This window comes from Drosophila willistoni, assembly GCF_018902025.1.
Source record: "Drosophila willistoni isolate 14030-0811.24 chromosome XL unlocalized genomic scaffold, UCI_dwil_1.1 Seg141, whole genome shotgun sequence".
Taxonomy (NCBI): Eukaryota; Metazoa; Arthropoda; class Insecta; order Diptera; family Drosophilidae; genus Drosophila; species Drosophila willistoni.
In genome coordinates, this window is record NW_025814052.1 from 11,607,361 (window position 1) to 11,630,724 (window position 23,364).

Genomic DNA, 23,364 nt, shown 5'->3' on the forward strand with positions numbered 1-23,364 from the left:
GTAAAAAGTAAAAGTAAGTAAAGCCACGATATGACCTCTCTCCAACTCTCTCCCCGCATCCGCAACAGCATCCGCATCCGCATCTCTATGTAACTTGTTGTGGGTTGCATATAAAAATAAAATAAAATCTATTACGTGGCAAACCACCCTACATTTATGTGGCAATTTGTTGTTACTAGAGTGTGCGTGCGTGTGTGTGTGTGTGAGTGTCGCCCTCTCTCTTTCTCTCTCCCACCCACTGGGTTGGGTGGGTGTATATGTGTATATGAAAGTAGGCAAAGTAAAGTAAAGTGTATCATTTTCCCATTTTGACGACCCCTTTTCCACCGTTCGCACTTTGTCTCAATTCCCAACTGTCTCTCTCTCTTTTCCCCGCCCCTCCAATTGCTGCAATTTATGAAGATTTGTGTGGTCCGCCCTCACCCTTACCCTTACCCCCGCCATTCCCTTCTGAGAGCGCAGCCCCTAGTGCACTTGTTTTGATTTGTTTGGAATAATAACAGATGCTTACCGTTCATATTATTCATTGTTAAAATTATTAACGCTTGACAATAAAAATTGTATTTGAACAGCTCTCGAATCGGAGTGCCAAAGGAAACGAGAACAGTGGGGGTGGCGGGGAGGGGAGGTGAGGGAAGAGGCCAAGGGCCATTTCCATAGATGGTATGAACTTAACTGGGCTTGGGCCTGGGCCTGGGCCGAGTGTGTGTGTTCGAGCAAATTGCAATTTGTGCAAATATTTATGTACATTGAAAATTACTCATTTGTGTAACACCAATTAATTTCAACAAACAACAGCAGCAGCAACAACAACAACAACAACAACAAGGACAATGGCCAACCATTTATAAAACTTGGCCTGTACCTTCCTTTGGCAGCCTTTTAGCTCGTCGTTCATTGTTGTTGGCCTTTGCTTTTACTCTGCTTAAACAAATGCTTACCAAAATGGGCTCTTTTGTTTCCCCACAAAAAAAAAAAAAACAAAATAAACGAATGCTTCGAATGATGTTTGTTTGCCTTACGACACACAGCATCAACATCAACAACAACAACAGCAGCAACAACTACGACAATAGCAACAAAAGTTTAACAAACTCTCTTGTGCAGGTGCCTTACTTTTCTCCCTTTCCCTTTCCCTTCCCTTTTCCCTCCTCCTATATGTGTGTCTCTCGCTTGCTCCTCCTTCACCATTCAGTGTTGATTAGCCCAATGCATTTTGATTTTCGGTTTTTCCTATCCTCATTTGCTTTATCCTTTTTGCGGTTTTTGCAAAATTAGTACTTCTCTTTACGTTTACATTGCAATTTTTCATTACCCGACATCCATTCAACCACCCACCCACCCTCCCACTCACTCACTCACTTAACCACCCACCCACTCAGCTCGACAAGAAGTTTGAACAAATTGCAACTAATTAGACAAAAATGAAGAACCCAAACTTAACTACAGTTCATGATGAGTTTTTCCCCCAGTCTCTTGTCTCTCTCACTCTCTTCTTCTATATAGAGTGAATAATGTTCCAAACATAATATAATGCAATAAATGTTTATCCGAACAACCACTGAAAGACAGTTTAATCTAAACACGACCTAGGCATAATCTTATTTAGTAGCTAATGACTATTTAATAAATACATAACTAAGTTCTTTAAAAAGTTGCCCAACCACAGTGAGAAAACAAATTCCAATTCAATCTTAAAAGTGGGAATAGCAAGTTCTTAACCTTAACAATTAGTAGTTCTTACTAATTAAGGCCAGTCTAAGCCCAGAATGTTGTTGTTAGAAGGTAAAGTCCTGCCTTGTCGAAATAAAGTACATATATTATAATCTGTTGCAATTTGAACAATTGATGCTGAATGCTTAACAGTAACTAAACTAAAATTCTAGTCTTGAAGGTTTTCTTAAGACGATCTTCAGGACAATCTAATCTTATGGAGAAGCACAGTACCAATAATTATTTGGTTTTTGTATTCTAATTAAATAGGTATCCTTTAGTAAAAGAGTTTCTGTACTATGTTTTCATTTAGCTATATCATACAAAGTGTGCTTGAAAAATAATTCCCAAAAATATAAAAAAACCAGAGAGCCGGAGCTAACTTCGACCACGTCAAAGTTTGTATAACCTTGCAACTTTTTTGGTATCTTTTTCCTTACCTATAGCCATCAAAGTGGAAAAACGTTTTATCTAAAAAGGCTAATGTTTGCGAAAGAACGGCCAACAATCTTAGCATAGGAAATAACGAAGATATTGATCAAAGTCACTGTTTTCGACCAAACGTCCCTATGAGAGCTATATGATATAGTCACCCGATCTTGATCAAATTTGGTATAGTCACTAACAGATATACTAAACTAACAAATGTTTAATTTGAAAGCAATCGCGTCAAAAGTAACGAAGTTATTGACAAAAGTCACTGTTTTCGAAAGATCGTTCCTATGGGAGCTATGTGATATAGTCACCCGATCTTGATAAAATTTGGCACAGTCATTTATAGGTGTAATAAACTGACCAATATTAAATTTCACGACAATAGCTAAGAAAATAACGAAGTTATTGAGAAAAGTCACTGTTCGTGACTTTGCCGTTTGTATGGGAGCTATATGTAGTGGCTATATATAGTGGTCCGATCCGGCTGAATCCGAGATATACAACCCCTGCAGTATATACAAGTCTACATGCAAAATTTCAGTCTGTAGCTCTAACGGTCTAGGAGAAGTTTGCGTTGATCCAGACGAACGGACAGACGGACGGACGGACATGGCTATATGAACTCGTCTCGTCATGCTGATCAAGAATATATATACTTTATGTAGTCGGAGATGCTTCCTTCTATGCGTTGCACACTTTTGACCAAAATGAATTTACCCTTTTTGCAAGGGTATAAAAAGATAATACTGCTACATGGCTAATCCGGCACTGGATAAAGTGAGAATAACAACAACAAAAAAATAAGAAATTAGCACTTAATTAGCTTTTTTGTCATGGATTTTGTATTTTAATGTTCAGTATTATTTCAACGAGTTGTCCTAGATTTTAATTTCGTTCAGTTTGATCAAAAATATATAGGTAACCAGAAAGTTTATCTTTAATTTCAATTTTAAAATGTACTTTGAACTGCAACAAGTGCCTATCTAACAGTATTTTTAGTCTTAAGCTGTTCACACTGGTGGTGTGTGTGCGTGCGTGTGTGTGTGCGTGTGTGTTTGTGACACTGTGAATCAAAGGAACATATAGAAAGAACTTTAAATTATATGTAAATAAAATATAAATAAACATAATAATCAAAGCATTTTGTATGGCTTTGTGTGTGTGTGTGTGTGTGTGTTGTGTTTGTTTGTGTGTGTGTGTGTGTATAGTTAATATAGATATTTAACGTGTATATATCCCCCTCCTACCTTCGTCCCATTTCCTTCCTCCTCCGACGACAATTCAGTGGGTCAGTGACCAGAAAGCCGCACCAACGGCGTCCCAAGCGCTTAACCGGCAACCACAGGACCTCGCCATCGCCGCCCAGAAGCCTGGTGGTGCCATGGCAGAGGTGCTTAATCTGGATAGCATAATATCCAGACTCCTGGAGGTGCGGGGAGCCAGGCCCGGCAAGAATGTTCAGTTAACCGAGGGCGAGATACGTGGCCTGTGTTTGAAATCCCGTGAGATATTCTTGGCCCAACCGATATTGCTTGAATTGGAGGCACCGCTCAAAATATGCGGTGACATCCATGGCCAATACTATGATCTGTTGCGTCTATTTGAGTACGGAGGCTATCCACCAGAATCGAACTATCTATTTCTTGGCGATTATGTTGATCGTGGCAAACAGTCGTTGGAGACGATTTGTTTGCTTCTCGCATATAAAATCAAGTACTCGGAGAATTTCTTTCTGCTGCGCGGCAATCACGAATGCGCCAGCATTAATCGCATCTATGGCTTCTATGATGAGTGCAAGAGACGATATACCATTAAATTGTGGAAGACATTCACCGATTGCTTCAACTGCCTGCCCGTGGTGGCAATTGTCGATGAGAAGATATTCTGCTGTCATGGCGGACTCAGTCCCGATTTGACATCAATGGAGCAAATCAGACGGATTATGCGGCCAACCGATGTCCCGGATCAGGGTCTGTTGTGTGATCTATTGTGGTCCGATCCGGACAAAGATACCATTGGCTGGGGTGAGAACGATCGTGGCGTTAGCTTCACATTTGGCGCCGAGGTTGTTGGCAAATTTCTGCAGAAACATGATCTGGATTTGATTTGTCGGGCCCATCAAGTTGTTGAGGATGGCTATGAGTTTTTTGCCAAACGTCAATTGGTCACTCTATTCTCGGCCCCAAATTATTGCGGTGAATTCGATAATGCCGGTGCCATGATGTCCGTCGATGATACTCTAATGTGTTCCTTTCAAATTCTGAAGCCCATTGAGAAGCGCAAGAAATAGATTGCCGAGAAAACGAGAACACTGATAAAAATAGCAAAGGAGATTACATATATAATTGGGACATTCACGCACACACACACACACACGCACACAGACATACACCCAGGCTAAATATTCAAAATTACCCAACCAATTTCCAATTCAAAGCAAAATGTCAAAACAAATGTGTGGAATGAATGGAAATGGCTCTCCCCTTAAACTTAAAGAATTACTTTTCCCTTTTCTCCTTTTTTTTTTATTATTCACTTTCGATATTCAAAATTTTTTAAAATTATAAATTCCAAGTAATATGTCTTGTTGCATAATCACCCACTTCGATTCAATGGCAACCAATGGCTGCCAATTATGTTGCATTCTCATTCCATATCAGAGATAATAATAATAATAATAATAATAATAATAATAATAATGTAAAATAATATGCCATGTAATTTGATTTATGTACACAAACAAAACGACACTCCCACTTGATCATGATGATTAAAACAAATACACTATATACATACATCAACGAATATGGTTTTTGCTATTCACTTGTCCTTTAGCTTTATCCTTAAAGCAGCTCTCACTTGGCTCAGCCAACTTGTGATTCATACAGAGAAAGATTTGGGAAGTCATTTTAGCATTAAATTTGAATTTCACAGAGCTTTCGTCCTACTCTTTGTCACGGTCCTTAAGAAGGACGAATTGTTATTGATTCTAATCCGGATATCTATATCCCATTTGCCACCAGATTTTCAGATCGGTCCATCCATCTTGCCTTACCAATTGTTTAAGAGAGTATTTCCAAAAGGAATTCCTTCCTGATCGACCTTTTTATGTATGCAGATAGTTCTTTGTTCTTCTTTTTTATGGATGGATCATTTTCATCGATATTGGTCTATTTTGTTTTCTAGATGTTCCACGGGCGAATGAAGTATTATGGAATATTTTAAAACTAAACAAATGGATTTTCCAAACGAAATTTTGAGAAAGCAAATTGTTGTTTTGCATTTGGTTTGTGGGCTTTTTTATCAATAACAAATCAAAAGCAAAGAAATATATATATTTTGTGATCATATATCAGCAATAAAATAAATTTAAATGAACATAAGTAGCTGCCAGTCAAACATGGGATAACTTTTTGAAATGTTCTTTATCGATGGTTTTAATTTAGTGCAAGGTTAGACCAGAAATTTCATTATAAACGAGTTCTCACTTAAGACTTACACTTGCCGCCATAACATATTAGCATTGTTCAAAAATTAATGAATAATAACAGAAAAAGAAAAATGTATACACGAACGCCGCACACATACCAACACACTCACACAAACAAACAAACTGCCAGACAACGGCGGAAAAGCATATGAGAAAGGATAAAAAAAAGTAAAGAAAATTGCACAAACGACAAAAAAAAGAAGAAATTTTAAGAAGTTAACCGAAGAAAATATACCCAGCATTAGATTAAGATGGCAGGAAAGGGAGTTAGACAATCAAATTAGGCTCAAGGTTCTCCAAATCTCTGGTCCTTTAATTTTTCGAAACTTAAACTAATCTGAAATTTACTCTTATCCAAATGAAAGCATAGATAAGGATTTAATAGCCTTAAAATAAATCGCCTCTACAATGATATATGTATATAAATATTTTCGAAAGGGTATCAAGAATGACAGCAACAAATTACATTATATATAATGAGGTCATTTGCGCGTAAACAATCAAGGAGCAAAAAGGAAGGAGATGGATATGAGTTAACGGCAGAGTCAGAGAAAGTATAGACTATCTTGTGAGAAAGAGACCGCAACAAATAGAGAATGAGAGAGGGAACGAGAACAAATTGCAGTCACATGTTTACCAACAAACAGACAAATAAATAAATTATGTTCGGGCAGCAAAAAAAAAAAATATATATATATACTGCTCATAATTCATGAAGAAAAAACGCCAAAAAGAAAATACAAAAAAAAAAAAGGAAAAACACAAATCTGAGAAAAACCGAAATTCAAATACTCTCCAAATCACTTGATAAACTAATTCTTTCTAAATAAAAAACAGCCAACTAAACTAAATTTAACTAAACTTAAAGACAGTAACAGCAAACCAATTGATAACCAACTTTGAAAATTTTTCGATTTGATATACCCAAAACTGGTCGTTTATATAGATGATATGATCAATAAGAACCAAACAGCTAAAAGTTAAAATGAAAGATACAATTTATATCCAAAATCCATAGAGTTCCACATGTTAGAGTATTCAAATGTTCATATGTACATAATGTACAGTTGGTTTTATGTCATTTTAAGCATTTTCCGACTTTGGGTGCTTGTTTTATTTCAGTTTATTTATAGCAAATGTGGGAATTCCATGCGTACATGAATTGTGCAAGTATTTTTCTATTTAAAGCATTTTAAGTTGACTTAAGACCTGGATTAAGGATCAAGAAGTGGCGAGTTGCAACCAAAACTTGGCAAATAAATGGCAAAATTTGTAATATATTCTTGGATTTTCTAATACAATAAAGGGCAACATTGGCTGGTTTCATAGAAAATATTATTTATGTATTAAGAAATCACAAATTAATCACATGCAATGGGCGAATCTAGCTGATTTAGTGAGAGGAGAAATTTAGCATTTTTAAGAAAATTATTACCAGTTTCAGAGGTAAGAGACAATTCTTTGTAGCACAATAGAACTTTCCGGGTGCTTTCTACTGATTGCTCTTGATTTGGATGCCCATAAAAAGTTACAGCTTAATTTAGGAAACATTATTGTTTATATAAAACAAATGTACTACAGTCTATTGAATTGTTTTAACAAGGAAATTGCAATCACAAGACAATTTGCATGTTTTATACATTTTTTGCAAATCCCAAAAAAGTAGGCAATATTCTTTGATTCTTCTTCGTTTCCGCGCTCCCGCTTAGGCCATCTATTATCTATCTATCTATCTATCTATCCTGCTCATTCAAAATGGCGTATGGCATCTATGTATGTGTGTGTGTGTGTGTGTGTGTGTGTGTGTGTGTGTGTGTGTATTGCAATAACAACAATAAAACACAAAACAAAACGAACACATACAGAGCGACAAACAGAGAGAAAGAGAGAGAGAGAGAGAAACCAATGACAAAACAATAAAACAAAAAACCAACACTCAAACACACACACACAATTTCTGTTTTCTTTTATTTTGTTTGGACAATTGATGCCCGGTATTTTATTTACCATTTGCCAATATTTCGCTTTTTGTTTTTTCTTGCCAAAATATGCATTTTGCCATCAAGTGTAAGAGAGAGAGAGCGCGATAGAGAGCGAGAGGAATAGCAAGTAAAGTAAGAGACTCGCAATATAAATGTGAAGGTGGCGGAATAGGAGGATTTCAGCTAATGTGAGAAAGCGAGAGAGAATGAGAGGAATGCCACACCCACCCACTCACCCACTCACACACCCGAGCGCACTCACATTCCCTTAGTGTCGCCATCTAGTGCCTAGTTTAAGGCAAAACAAAACCCAACAAACAAACAAAAAATGAAATATAAATGCTTAAGATTTCATTTTATGCGAATTTTGCATTGTATCCTTTTTTTGTGTTTTGTTTTACGTTGTTTTGTTGTTGTTTTTGGGTTTTGTTGCAAATTGACTTTCATGAGATTGTATTAATTAGAAATTATGCGCCTAATGAAATGGATATGCCGACAGTGTAAGAAGGAGGGTGTGATGGAAGAGGGACGGGAGGGGATATCCATAGAGGGAAATGAATTTTGCATAAGCCTTAACCAACCACAATGCAGCATAGAGCAGCTCTCTCTCTCTCTTTCTTTCTCTCTCACACTCACTCACTCAGTCAGTCAGTCAGTCACTCAGTTGCTCATTCTCTTAAGCTGGCTGCAGCAGCAACGCTATCTCTCTCTCTCTCTCGCCCTCTGCCTGTAAAAGAGAGAGAGAGAGAGAGAGAGAGAGCATTTGGTAGGTAGGTAGGTAGGCAGGGTGGTTTACAGTTAGTTAGATTGAGCCATGCGCAGAGGCATGGAACCAAGAGTTGAGAGCCAGCAGAGCTGAGCCACCAGGGTGCAGCAAACCAATAACAGTCAGACTAATTTTGGGATTGGTTTATAATTGAAGAGTTTGCCATTGTTGTCGACAAACGGCAACGTCCGTCGACAGAGGCAGAGGCAGAGGCAGAGACACACTGACTCTGCAGACGGCAGAGGCAATGGCAGAGGCAGAGGCAGAGGCCGAGGCAGAGGTTCTAGGACTGGCAATGTCTCCTGAATTTGGCTCCTGGCAGCAGAGACTTCTATATAGTTTTTATGTACCCAGGAATATTGTATCGTAGTTGATATTGTTTCTGTTATTGTTGTTGTTGTTGTTACATGGCTAACTGTTTTGCCCTATCTTATTGTTTTCTGTGGGTGTGTGTGTGTGTGTGTGTGTGTGAGTGTTTTTGTAGGCCTCCACCCTCCATGCACAGAGCGCCTGCTTATCATTTTAGAGTTTTACATAATTGCTCCTCGCTCTACCTCTCTCTCTCTCTCGCTCACTCTCTCTCTAGCTCTTTCGCACTTAACACACTTACACACAGCTCTCACTGTGTCTCGTTCTCCCTCTCTTTCCATCTCATCACCATCTCGCTCTTTATGGCTCTCTCTGTCACTCGGTCTTTTGCAGTCTCTCTGCGGACTTGTCCATTTTCCAAAAGCCGAAAATTCTTCTTTGTGTGTGTGTGTGTGTGTTTTTGGGGGGCGTGGTTGTTGTATTATACATAGACAACCACAACAACATTTGCTGGCTAGTTTTTTGGCCAAAAAATAAATAAATATGAGTGACCCAAACGCCCACTAAAACGTCCCTCTTTCTATTCTCTCTTAGTTATGCGCTCCCCCGCCCCGCCCCGCCCTGCCCGACGTTACCTCCTCATTGCTCTCTTTGCTTTAGTTCCTTTTTTGCAGCTCTTTTGTAGCATACTTTTCAGCTGTAATCAGTTTAAATGCTTAACAAAAAGTAAAATTGGAGTGAGAGATGAATTTTCCTACTCCTCTGTTACACAGGACCACTTCAACCGTCCCCCCGCTCGCCGTCGCCGTCGCCGCTTCCGCCGCTCCTCCACTCCTCCACTAGCACCTTATTCTCATTCCAGCTTTTAGCCTTCTAACTGTGGCTCTGCCTGCTTTTTAGTTGCTATTCATATTTGTTTTAATAATTGAACATTTCTATAAATATTTGATGCGTAGACAAAAGAGTTGTTGTGTGTGTGTGTTGTTCCAGCCGTATCCGTGTCTGAGTTACCTATAGAGTAACCCTCCTCACGCCACTCAATTGCCAACCGATACCGACAATTCCGTTTTCTTGTCTTGCCTTGCCTTTCTAAGGGGCCTTCTAAAGGGTTAACCTGACCTGAGCCATGTCGAGCCCAGACCCAGCCTTTAATTAGAACCAAGTCGTTTATCGCTTGTAAAAACACAGAGAAACACAAGAAACTTTAAATGCACTTCTCATGTTCAAAATGAGGCAAAAAGTTTCCAATTATATTAAATGAAATTGGGTATGAGTTGAGAACAAGGATGAGAAAAAAGGCTAGGGAAAGCTGGGAATGATGGCTTCAATTTCTGCCAATCTTAATTATCTTTTACAACTTTCTACTCCAAGACATTAAATTGTTATTAATTTAATAAATCACTGAATCGAGATGAGTAACAAAACAGAAACAGATTTTCCAACTAGTAAGGATATTAATGGGCAAAACGAAATGAAGGATGCTATATTAACATAATGATTTGCCTATTTCAGATGCACCATTCAATGGATCAACTGGATATGCTCGATCCGACGGGTTCAATGACCACATTAGCACCTATTTCGGAATCACCCCTAACGCCAACACATCAACACCTGCACGGTTCCTATCACAGTATGAATCACATGATGAGTCATCACCATCCGGGCACGTTAAGTGGTCATACGGCGGGTAAGTGGCCCAGGCACGAGCATATCAAGCATATCGATCATTATTAATCATTCTATTTAGGGCATCATGGACACTCAGCGGTACATCATCCTGTTATAACGGCAGCTGTGGCAGCTGCTGGCCTGCATCCCGATACCGATACCGATCCACGTGAACTGGAAGCGTTTGCGGAACGCTTTAAACAGCGACGCATTAAGCTTGGTAACGATCTCCTATCCTAGCCATTCGTTCGAGCTATCCAATTCATTAGCACATGTCCTTTGTGTCATTTGCTTATTTTTCTCTCTCTCTCTCTCTCTCTCTCTCTTTCTCTCGCTGCCTCTATCTCTATCTCTCTGGTCTGGTTTGACAGGTGTCACGCAAGCGGATGTGGGCAAGGCCCTGGCCAATCTCAAGTTACCTGGCGTTGGCGCTCTGTCGCAAAGCACAATCTGTCGTTTCGAGAGTCTGACGTTGTCGCACAACAACATGATCGCCCTGAAGCCCATTTTGCAGGCGTGGCTGGAAGAGGCTGAGGCGCAAGCGAAAAACAAACGTCGAGATCCGGATGCGCCCAGTGTTCTGCCGGCGGGCGAAAAGAAAAGGTAGAAAGTGTTTCGATTATTCGAAAACACGCCCACACCCATACACACACACACGCACACACACACACTGAGCCCAAGCGGTGCCAGCGACTAAAAAAACCAAATCTAAATTTGCAAATCACAACAACTACCAAAACTCCTCCGTGCAAATCCCCGTGATATTGGCCAAACAACCAAAAAAAAAAACAAAGAAAAAAAAAGAAAAGCATAAAAATTGACAACAATTTGATATGAATTTTTTGTTTTCTCGAAAATTTTTGTAGAACGATTCCTTAACGAAAATGAATTCCATGCATTTCCCCTTTAACCTAATACCCCCCGCCCCACCGCACACCCAAGACAAAAAAATCCAATCGAAATCCACCTTCCCCACTTCCCCCACCTAGCTAAACCGTTCGCTGTTAGGGCCCCATTTCTAAAGTAATCTATATCGAGTCTTTTTTCAAGAAAAAGGACTTCCATTGCGGCACCTGAAAAGCGCTCCCTGGAAGCCTACTTTGCCGTCCAGCCGAGACCATCTGGGGAGAAAATCGCCGCCATTGCCGAAAAGCTGGATTTGAAGAAAAATGTGGTGCGAGTCTGGTTCTGCAATCAACGCCAAAAACAAAAACGTATGAAATTTGCCGCACAACAACACTGACAATCAAATAATACAGCCACACAATTAGGTATAGTTAGTAGTGTACAACCATCAATGACGGGCCACGGTTCGGCGGGATTCGGATACTGATAGTCATTTATGACGGCAGCGACAGCAGCAGCAGCATCAGCAGCATCAGCAGCAGCAGCAACAGCGGGAACAACAACAACATCAACAGCAGCAGCAGCAACAATGGGATCGGGATCAGCGGGATCAATGACCACGCCTCCACAATGCATACAGGGCGGCGACTATTATCTATAGTGACACACACACACACACACAAACACACACACACACACACATAAATTGATGAGGACAGAAACGACTTTTCGAATTTTCGGATACGATTCGGAATTGGAGATGATCGACGACCCCCAAACCCAGCAGCAGCAATAAGCATCAATCTATCTCTCTCTCTCTCTCTCTGTTTCTTTCTCTCTCTCTCTCTCTCCCACAACCCTATGTATTAGCAAACAACTCCTAAAACTCCCCCTCCTTCCCACATACACACACACAAACACACATCAAAACTATAACAACAAAAAAGAAATTAAAAACAAGATGAAGCAAGAAAAAGAGAAGATGAAAAACAAAAAAGAAACGAAATATTAAAAAAACCAAACCAAGGAATACAAGAATTTTTTAGGAACGAATTATGAAACAATGGACCAACATATCAAATGCAATAATTTATACATTTTGTATAAGAGCAACAAAAGGTGAGTGCATGAAATAAGGCAAAATCTAAAAGAAAACACACAAAAATTGAAACAAATGATCGAGGTGGATCGAGAGATGTGAAATGGATGACAATTTGCTAACCAAAAAGTCTGAAATGGGCAAAAAAAAAACGCCATTTGCCCCTTAAAGTATGCCGTACGCGTTAGAGTTATAGGTTTATTTAGCTATAAGCAATGTTTTGCATTGAAGACCATTTTCAAGTTCAAATGCATTCTAAAAACTGAGTACTTTGATTGTCCATTGCATACTTTAAGGAGCATTATCAGAGGCTTTTCCTAATTCTGTATCCATGTAGTGTTGGACAAAATGACTCAAAATTAACTGACTTATTTTTTGATGAATAAAGAAGTCACTTCAGGTAATTTCTTCAGTCTGTGCTGACTTTATAGTTTTTCTGACGTCCTTGATCAGTTTTTGAGAGTACTTGTGAAAACGATGTATTGATTTCTAACGATTGAAGCAATAAGTCAATGAACAAGGAGTCAAAATTGAACGTGTCTAGTGAACATGTTTACTCACTCACAATCCAACACTACTCTAGACCCTCTAGGCAGAAGATATTTGCAATCTCTTTTTGGTTTTTACAAATTCTTCATCCAATTCATATCACTTGCATTCTCTCTCCCTCCCTTTTCCACAATCAATTGAACCCATTCAAGACTTTTAGTCAAGACTAAAACTTAGCCCACTTTTCGACTTATTACTTTTTGACCCATAAAACAGGCTGCGAAATGACGAATGTCTGCCCCCTAAATTATGCAATAAACAGCCCAAGAAATCGCTTTTTGAAACAGAAAATGGAAATTATGAATATTATGGGGGATAAAAAATAAACTTCAAAGCAAACTTTATGAATAGAAACTTTATAAATAATAAGACAAACAAAAAGTTACATTTGTTGAAAACAATGAACACTTTTCCAGCATATTGCATACTTTAAGGGGCAAAGTTTCCGCATTTCACAGTTCTAGATGCATAAAATAGGAGGATGGGACACAAATGAGATGTGCTTAGTATAAAATAATTCATGTTTTTAAGTTGCAAACTCAAACAAACCAATTCCCTCTTTATAGACATAGAAATAGGAGATTTGCCCTTTGACCTAAGAAAATCTAAGACTAGACCAAATCTTTCAAACTAAACTCATTATTTTGATCACGTTTATTATATTATTTGCTTTTTGTTCTTTGTTTTGTTTTGTTTATTGCAGAAAAGTAAATAAATTGAAATGATATATCGATATCAATGGGCATTTCCCGCACCGTAAACCCAGACCATTGCTACACACATATCCAGACACACACACACATACACACACACACACAGACAAAGTACTCCATGAAGTTGCTTCAAGTGATCCGATAATAAGAATTGCGCTATTTAATACTAAATAAACTAAGCTCAACTGGATAACTGACTAAACAAACAAACAAAAACGAAAAGAAACAATACAAAAAACACAAGAAAAGGATAACTACAACAACAACAACAACAACAATAGCAGCAGCAGCAAGCGGAAGATGAAGAGGAAAACCAACAACAACTACAACTACAACGATATGCATTAGCCGAATGTATATAATAGTTATATTATATATAAGATAATATATATACCACACACACACACACACACAAACACACTTATAAATATATATATAGAATTTCGATTCAACTCTAAAATTGTAAATACCGCAGCAGCAATAGAACTTTGTCATATAGAAAACTAACAGCAACAGATCGAATAGAACTATCAAAAAAACTATATATACATATATATATAAACTAGATGCAATAGTTAAACCCAAAAAACACCAATCGGAATCGTAAAGGGAATTGGAAACAAAAGTGAAACAAAAAAATTCCCTCAAAACAACAACAACAACAATTTACACAACAGCAACAAATTTTCCTTCATCAATAATTTCCACTTCCTTTCAAAAGACTCCCCCCGCAGAATCCCACAACACACCCACACACACACACACACACACACTCACCCACACACGCAGTTAAGGGGTTAACCCATTAAAAAGCAAAACAAAAAATTTAAACAATGAAAAAAAAAAAAGTAAAAAGTAAACCAACAACCATTTTTTTTTTGTCTAATTATAAGTAAACAAATGCAAATAAAATAAAAACCAAAAAAAAAAAAAAACAAAAATACAATGCACACACATTAGGCATGAAAAGACGAAAGAAATTTTGATCATTCACATAATTTGTAAAATATTTTACACAAATTGTTCCAATTTATTGATTTTTGTGAGTTGAACGGGAGCAAATCTAATTTCGTATGTAGAATTGATTAGTATGTGCGTCCAGCTTTTGCCACGCCCCCTTTGGCGTACTCTTGATTGGAAGAGACACGTTTAACTCCCGAACCGTTTTATCAAATGCATTTAAATTTAATACACTAATTGCTGTCATTAATGCCTAGCGATATACTAAATTTCATTTAAATCCGAACAGAAATAGCCAAATTATAAATAAAAATGTTTTTCATTTCCGTAGTTTCCCTTGGACATAAGAACGAAATAGGCCGTTGTCTACTTTATTCCCTTTCAATTCTTGGATTAAAGTCAAAGGACTTTCACAACATGTTTCTGTGAAAGATGTCCTACGATCAGGAATGGATCTAGCAGAGTGCCAGATAAAGCACTTGTTGTGGACGGGGAAGATAATGCCATGATGATTGTTTATAAGAAAGGTCGCTCCTGCGATTACGATTAAAGTATCAAAGAATAAGTCTCTCGCCTTTGTGTGGTTCATTTTCGTAACTTTCCATATTTTTTTTTTGAGAATTGTGATCAAAATTTCTGAGCGTCTCTCATGCCTTATGTTAGCAGCAACTGGAGATATTGCAACGAATTTAAACTGTTGCCAAACTAAACTAACAAAACAATTGATTAAAACAGAGACAAAGCAAAGCAAAGAGAAAAACCAAAACCGAATAAGAAATGAAACTCTAAAAAACTATTACATATATATATATATAAATATAAATTATATATAATTAAATATATATATAAAGAATTTTTTAAAAAATACATATATAAATAATTGATTATTTTGTTGTAACTCTTTTTTTTTTTTGTTCGTGTTTTTTTTTTATATAATTTAGCACATTTTCAAATAGTTTTACTAGAATTGTACATATATATATATAAATATATATTATATATTGAGAAACCAAAATGCTAGATATACATATATACATACGTACATATATAGACAGAATCATGTGGTATATGTGTACATATGTATGTATGAGTGTGTGAATGATGATGGATTTTTTGAACGGCATCAGAAACATGCGCAAAATTCAATAATAATTTTAATAAAGTAAAAAACAAAAAAAGTAAATAAAACAAAGAACGAACGAAAAACGAACAAACAAAAAATAGTTTTGTATCAAGAAGAAAAAACAAAAAAACACAAACAAAAAATAAAAATAAAATTAATTAAATTGCCGAACAAATTAGTGCATAAAAACCAAAAAAAAAAAAACAAAACAAATCAAGAAAACAAAAATAATAAGAAAAACAATTTTTTTCAAAACAAAAAAAAAACGCATAATAATGATTATAAAAAATTATAATACCAACGGTAAAAATTTCAAAAGGACCTGTAGAGGCCGTACAGGACGCAGGACAAGGAGGCGGAGAAGAAGAAGAAGAAGGAGACGCTCTCAAGCTCCCAACAAGCTCATCTTAACTACATTTAAATTTAATTTTAGTAGTTTCTAGACACAAGATAATATTGTAGCATGAAAATCAATTGATAAGCGCAAATTGTCGCCGGAGAAATAAGTAAATAATAATAATAATAATAAAAACCAAGCAAAATAAGCAACAAAATTAAAAAAAAGAAAAATAAAAAACAAAAAAAAATGAAAAAAAACCAAGAAAAAAACAAAAAGAAAAAAAAAACAAGAAAAAATTACAAAAATGATATATAAACAAAGTATTTGTTTTCATTTATTTCCAAATTTTTAGGGCAACAAACGCTCCAAATCGATATTTTCATCAATTTTAGCTACATGTAAACGATTAACCACAATTAATCGAACATTCAATGTGAAATAATCGCAATTTAGTTTTGGGAAACATCTTAGAATATACCAATTTCTCCATCTATCAGTCATTGGCAATTTCAATTACTTACTACAAAGATATATCGGCTTGCTCCAACCAAATCGATTCACAGTTCAAGTCATTTGGAAAATGATATTTCTAATATTATACACTGTCTAAAAGGAAATTCAACTGAACGAATTCGTTTTGAAAATTTCAATTCCTCCAAATTTATGCGGAATCTAGAACGAAAATAAGCCTGAAGGATATATCGAGTTTTATGATGATTTCCTTATTTTTTTAAAAACTCTTTGCTGAAGTAAGCGCTATTTTAAAGGCTTCATGTTTTATTAAAAACAGAAGTTCTAGGTCACGTCTTCAGTAGTAACAGCCATGGTCAAAATATCAGCTACATAAAGCTGTGTATCCACACTCAAATCAGTTTTGTCAAACTCGTCGAAGATGGAACCATTTCTAATTTCGTCAAACGCGCACTTCAAACACGAAAATTACTGCAAACAACACTATCTACGTTCAAATTTGCTTCAAACGCAACACGTTTGTCATACAAATTTGAGTGGACACACAGCTTAAGCCAGACTTTCATTGAGAGTAATATATTTCAGAATTTTAGTGAAATTAACTTGTAAATCGTTCCTTATTCTCATTTATTTAAATATTCTTGGGCTCCAACGTAAGGTTATGTAAGACTAATCCATAAGGAACTTTCAGCTGGTAAAATGATTCGACATTATAATAGGTTAGGTTAAGGTAAGCAAACTTGATTTGTTGTATGATTTTGTTTTTCTACCAATTATTCAATTTTGTAAGCAGTAGACTAAGAACAGTGGACCCTAGAAACGTACACAAATGGATCCAGCATATTGTTCCACTGTACAAAGATTCTTTGTTCTGCCTTAGAGGACATTTCATACCAAATTTTTTGCTAAACTCATTCCAAAAATTAACCATGGGACTCAAGAGGCGCAGACTAACTTGGGCTGTTGGTGCTGACAAATGAGAATAAAAAAGGATTCTGAAATTATTCTCTCTCAAAAATGCACTTTGTGAAAGCGTCATGGAAGGAAGAGCAAAAGGATTTTTTGAAAGATTTTTTTTTTGGTTTTTCATTAGTAAGAAAAAAGTAATTTGTTTTGTGATTTTCGCATTTGATTTTATAATTTTTATTTCAGTTTCAGTTTCTTGGTTTTTGAATTTTTTTTTAAATTTTAAATTTTTTATTTTTTTTTTTTGTTTTGTAATTATTTCGATTGTTTCTTCCGTTTTTTTTGCTTGTTTCGATTTGTGTTTTTGTAAAATTGAATTTACATATAAATAATTAATATACAATTTGTTTCGTTTATATTTTTAGTTAGTTTTTTGTTGTTTTTTGAATATTATATACCCGCATCATTATACATACATTTTTATATCATGTACATAGTAATTCTTAGAATCCCGATGTGTATAACAGTTTGTTTTTCTTTCGTTTTGAAGTGGAGTGACATGAGTAGACGAGGGAAAGGAAGGAGCAGGATCAGGAGCGGGAGGACAGGCAAATGGGGGGGAAGGAAGGGCAGTATTATGCCCTCCATATATATATATATATACATATATATGGTATATGTATGCAAATGTGGTGGATTTATATTATATAATAATAATAATAATCATAATAATAATTATAATAATAACTCGTAATCGAATGCTTAAAAACTAAAACTAAAATCTAAGCGTAAATTGTTTTTGTTTTTTGTTTTCTTCGTGTTTTTGTTGTGTTGGTTTATCATTCAGTTTGCTTTTGTTTTTGCTTTCGTATAAAAAGGAGAACTATAAATGTTACATGGAAGTGGGTGAAGTGTAGATGCATTTGGGATGGGGGCGGGGGGGAGTAACTTTTTGTTTTTTGATTTTAAGCACCAGAACAGAGGATTGACCGTTCGTTTAAATAGTTAAAGGACTTTACTTCCTTGGAAATAAATAAAGTTAAACCAGATTGAGAGGAATGCAGAAAGGTAATCGAATAGGGCAACGTGTGGGGGCGGGTGCGGGGGGTCGTGAGTGCGTTTAGTTAGTTGCTTAATAAGAATGAATTTACAATTTTTAATTAAATGCACTAAATGTAATAAATTATTAAAACGTATTTAATAAAAAAAAACGTAAATTAATAAAAACAAAAAAAAAACCATCTAAACTGGGACAAGGAGCGAAAACGAAGAAGAAAAAAATAGAATAAAAATAACCAAGTGGCGACCTCCTAATCCTCCAAATCCATAGACAATTCATGCTAATTTACAATACACATGTATGTGTGTGTGTGTGTGTGTGTTTGTTATTTCTCCAGTATTCAGCTTCTTTTTTTCTTTTTTTTTTTGTAGTTGGTTCTAGTTTTCAGTTTTTTAAGTTCAGTCGTCGCCATCAGGGTAGCCTCCTCTGCCTCCTCTGTGGTGGTTGCTGCTGCTGCTGCTGCGGATGCGGATGCGGCTGCTGGTGTCCGTGTCACTTGTCCGTGCGAAATAGCTGGGCGAGATTGGCATTCTGATTGCTATCCATTATGTTCCCATCCACAGCTCCAATTAGCGTTTTGTTGTGCGTTTGCATGGGCGGTAAATTGGCAATTTGGACTTCGTGGCGGAACAGCTGATTGACACTACGTCCCACTAGCTGGGCAGTTAGCTTCTTGAACAGATCCTTTTTGGCCCGATCGACTTTGTTGCCCTTGACCGGAGCCACGGCGATTTTCTCATCGAATTTCTGTATATCGGCAGCATTCACGCTGGGAATGTGCTGCAGCACCTCGGTGAGTATGGGAAATTTGGGACGCAGTAGCTCATAGAATTGGACACCGAGAGTGATGAGACCCGATTGATTTGCCTCATGCTGGCCATGAACTTGCATGCCCTGCAGAACGGCAGTAAAGGCACTCACCGCCTTATTCTCATCAATGAGATGCGGTTCGGCGGCCAGGAAACGCATCACTGGAGCTGCTATATTCACGGCCTTCATGTTGCACATGCCATCGTTCCAGGCAATGGCCCGGAGCAGTGTTAATAGTATATAGTTACCGATTTGTTCGTTCCTCAACAGTTTGCCGCCCAGATCCGAGATGATGTCCGAGAGTAGAGCCGATTGGGCCGCCCGTGACTGCGGAGCACTGTCCATTGAATGCTCCTCGTTCTCCATGGCCATTGCATTGGCTGTTGTCGAATGATCGGCTCCAATTTGACCGCCAACCAGGGCAATCTTCAGGACATCCAAATATTCGCGGGTCAATGTGCGATTCAGCTGATCCTCGAGCACTTCCTGGGTGTCATTGACCTCACCATTCAGTTGGCCACTCTCGTATAGCGACGATATATACAGCCAGCGGCGCGACAAACGTTCACACATCAATGGCGTGAGATGTGCAAAAAGGGGAACCAGAACTGATCCATAGAAACTGGGTGGGCAGGAGTATACAAAGGGTTTGAAGAACACCCGGATTATGGGCCTCATCCGATAGTCGGGCACAATATCCAGGCAGCTGAATATATTCGTTATTATAGCATCCGATAGACCCATCAGCTGGTAAAGATCTCGCCCGAGCGATGGACCCGCCGAACCCATCAAATGATAACAACCCTCGACAAGGAGCAGCAGGAATGTTTGCGTCTTCTCGAATGGTGTGGGTTCCGCCTTAATAGTCGTATCCAGGGGATCAGCGGGTATGGCACAAATGCCCATTAGCAGCTTCTTCTCATGTTCCATCATGCCATGGATTTTCTTATAGCCCTCGGACAGGGCCGCTGAGGCTCTTGGCGTGAACATCTCGTTGAGCACGCGCATGAGGGCGAGTATGTGGGAGAGCAATGGCACCACATGCTTGGTCGCCGGATTTCGGCATATGGGATTACCCAGTTCCGTGCATCCAATGACGAAGCCACCGCGTTGAGCCCTATCGGGATCATCGGGCCATGTGCAACGTTTTACCACACCCAAGACCACATGCAATGCATCTAGGAGTCGGGAACGATTCTGCAGGCATGGATCCATCTCAGGCAGCATTATCTCCGGCGATTTGTCCAATCCCACAAAACGTATGAAGTTCAATGGTGTCTTTAGCACCTCTCCGAATGCCGCCCATTCCGCCCGCTTTTCCTGTATGATATGCTCAATGAACAAAGTTTGCCGCTCAAAATCACAGAAATGATTCGATATCAAGATGAGGGACTCCTGCAAGGTGGTGCTAACCAGCCGGCACAGCTGGTGCGAATGTTGTTGATCCTTGAGCAGCATCTCCACATGACCATTGATTTGCTCGAACACGGGCAGCAGCAGCAGTGGATACTTGTGGGCCAGTTTAACCAGCAGCGAGGCGGCATGACGCCTTAAGTTCTTGGCCGACTTCTGTTGCACCTTCTCCAGTTCGTTGGGTGGCTTGAGTACCAATGCCCGAAAGATTTTGTCCAAGACGCGTGGAAGTAAATTAACTCCACTCATGGCCACACAATTGTTTGGTGTCAACTGGCAGGACGACATGCTAAGGAAGACGAACAGGGCCGAAATGCATGACAGGAGGATGGAATAGATCAACGGATTTGTTGTCTCCAGTTTGATGCAGTCTTCAAGGAGGCGCAAACCTGCCGTTACCGATGGCCGTTCGGCCACCAGTAGGATGCGACTGAGGACACCATCCAGCACACAGACCAATGCATCCCATTCCAAGTAAATGGGATCCAGAACACTACAGGACATCGATGAGCCGTTGCTGGCCTGCTGCTCTACGGCAGCCAAACGGAGACGGGTCTGCAGCCACTGCTCGCAATAGCCATACGTTATCAGAGGCTGGACCAGAGTGGCCAGACGAAAGATCTCCAGAAAATCGGTGCGACAGCGAAAGAAGAACAAAGCGAACTCCTCTTCGCTATCAAATTCCAAGATTATGTAGTACTCTGTGGGACGTCGGCTACTGTTAGAAGCTGCAGGGCAATTGGTGGGATAAGGCAATTTCACAATTCTTGGCGCTATGGTGTGTATGAGCTTGGGAATGTAGGTGACCAGGGCATAGTCCTTTGATGAATTCTCATGCTTGAGCAGCAGCTGCCAGATAAGTGCCGCCCCATGGGCCACCGATAGAGATGGATGCTGCACCAGTTGCAGTAGACACTCGAGCAGAATCTCTAAATGGGCCGGACGCTGGATAGTTTCATCTTTGCCCCACAATGCAACCAATTGCTGCACCATTCCATTTAAAACTTGATTCAGTTTCTTTAGGAAATTATGCTCCTGCTCAATCGAAGTCTCCGTTGGTGGTGTTCCAGCTCCAGATACATCAGCAGGCGATTGGCTGCAACTGCTCATGGCCGACGAGTAGATTAAACGCATCAATTCCTCCTGATACAATTGCATTAGCGGCTTACGTTCCTTGACCTGACCCTTGCGATTCGTAATCAGTCCCAGGCACTCGGCCGCATTGCATTGGAATGCCTTGTCGTTTAGTAGGATGCAGAGGAAGTGCAACAATTTACCATTGCTGGACATAATGTGTTGTATGCTAACCCATTCCACAAATCCACTTAGGGTCAGTAGTGCCATTTCCACAACACGCGAATGGGCTTTGGCCTGCTGAAAATTGGCCCGGCTGGTAGTCTCACGGAAAGCGGTCACATGCTGCTCGACGAGGCGCAAAAAGAATTCGAATATATCATTCATGTTGTTATTTAGAGCCTGATACATATCCTTGCGCCGTTGATTCGATTCAATCGTTTGTAGCAGGGCCACATCCTCGACCAGTCGGAGAAACACCAAAAGGACCAGCTCCGTTTGGGCCTCCCCCTGATTGCAGGCTTGGCTTAGTTCAGGCATCAGATCGGACCATTGCTGGGGCCATTCGCGCTTTATCATCTCGACAATGATGCGCGACAGGGCATCCTTTAGGTGCAACAGTCGCTTATCTTCCGCAGGACCGACGCCCAAATTAAGCATTTTAATGGCATTATCCTTGATGAAGACCTTCTCCTCGTGAGTGATTTGATTCCATTTGAATTTAATCGTATACTCCATCAATTGCAAACCAAAATGATGGGCCTGCTGATTGAACTGGGGCGAACTGGCCAAATAGAGGCCGACTTGAGCGCAAAGTGGCGATTCCTCCTTAAACCGCTCACAGGCCATATAGGCTTCCAGGCGGGCCTGCTGTGTGGTCGTCGGTTGCATGATCATATCTACAGCCTGGGCCAGTTCCAAGGCCAATGCTTCAGTGCCTCCAAGCTGAGACATCTCACCACCTAAGTAGAACAATGGGCAGACCAACAGAGAGAGAGAAGGAGAGGCAAATCAAATGTCATACTCAATTTCCATTGCAATTTGCGAAATTCATTTTCTTGTCTACTTACTCTTTTACTCCTCCTGCCAGACAGCTATTTTTCTGTTCTGTTCTTTTACGTCCTCCTCCTCTCCCTACTTCTTTTCTTTCTTTCGTTATTCTTTTTTTTCAAGCGTGCTTCGTTCTTAGTTTCTTGGTGTTGGTATGTGTGGTGTGTGTGTGTGTGTGCGATGTTGTTGCTGTTGTTGGCGCCTTTCAGTGGCAGTGGCTGCTTGATAAAATAATGGTTAAGCTTCTTTTTTTCGTTTATGTATTGCTCCCTCTTTCTCACAAGCGCTCTCTCTTTCTCGTTCCAAACAATAGTCCCAAATTCCTGCCAACCGTCTACATTTAAATATTAAAATATTTATTATAAGGGTAACAGTTAGTTGATTTTCACATTTAGGGAACAGCAGCCTCCTGCTCTGAAATTAATTTTCCGGCTATAGCAATGCGTGTGAAATGGTATTTTTTAGAAAGGAGAGGGGCAAGCGGGGGGAGACTGCAATATGTGTGTTAAGAACAATGTGCAAATAGTGAACGACCATCGATATTTATCGATAGGCGCCTAAAATGAAGACATCTAAACTAGTTC

General features: G+C 38.9%; 2 protein-coding genes across 6 annotated transcripts in view; one reads left to right on the forward strand and one right to left on the reverse strand.

The window, feature by feature from the left end:
• LOC6641091 (serine/threonine-protein phosphatase alpha-3 isoform) overlaps positions 1-12,150 on the forward strand; it is a 35,068-nt gene extending 22,918 nt beyond the window's left edge. For 2 of the 4 annotated variants that reach the window (XM_023175326.2, XM_047011303.1), the window contains 5 exons: positions 10,208-10,385; positions 10,446-10,586; positions 10,738-10,969; positions 11,417-11,580; positions 11,638-12,150. In XM_023175326.2, the coding sequence (XP_023031094.1) occupies positions 10,208-10,385; positions 10,446-10,586; positions 10,738-10,969; positions 11,417-11,580; positions 11,638-11,699 (777 nt within the window). In that variant the 3' untranslated portion in view covers positions 11,700-12,150. Of the gene's footprint in view, positions 1-3,433; positions 4,644-10,207; positions 10,386-10,445; positions 10,587-10,737; positions 10,970-11,416; positions 11,581-11,637 lie in introns of those variants that run through there. The other 2 variants (XM_002064120.4, XM_002064119.4) reach the window with 2 other exon arrangements.
• Positions 12,151-18,777: 6,627 nt separating this feature from the next.
• On the reverse strand, positions 18,778-23,252 carry LOC6641092 (exportin-5). 2 transcript variants are annotated; one of them, XM_023175235.2, is made up of 3 exons: positions 23,062-23,252; positions 22,801-22,998; positions 18,778-22,692 (listed from the first exon to the last, which is right to left on the reverse strand). In XM_023175235.2, the coding sequence occupies exon 3, from the start codon at positions 22,682-22,684 to the stop codon at positions 18,926-18,928; it is 3,759 nt and encodes a 1,252-aa protein (XP_023031003.1). In that variant the 5' UTR covers positions 22,685-22,692; positions 22,801-22,998; positions 23,062-23,252; the 3' UTR covers positions 18,778-18,925. The 2 variants fall into 2 exon arrangements, with proteins under 2 accessions (XP_023031003.1, XP_002064157.1); XM_002064121.4 differs by having other exon boundaries at positions 22,801-23,252.
• Between the last annotated feature and the right edge of the window lie 112 nt (positions 23,253-23,364).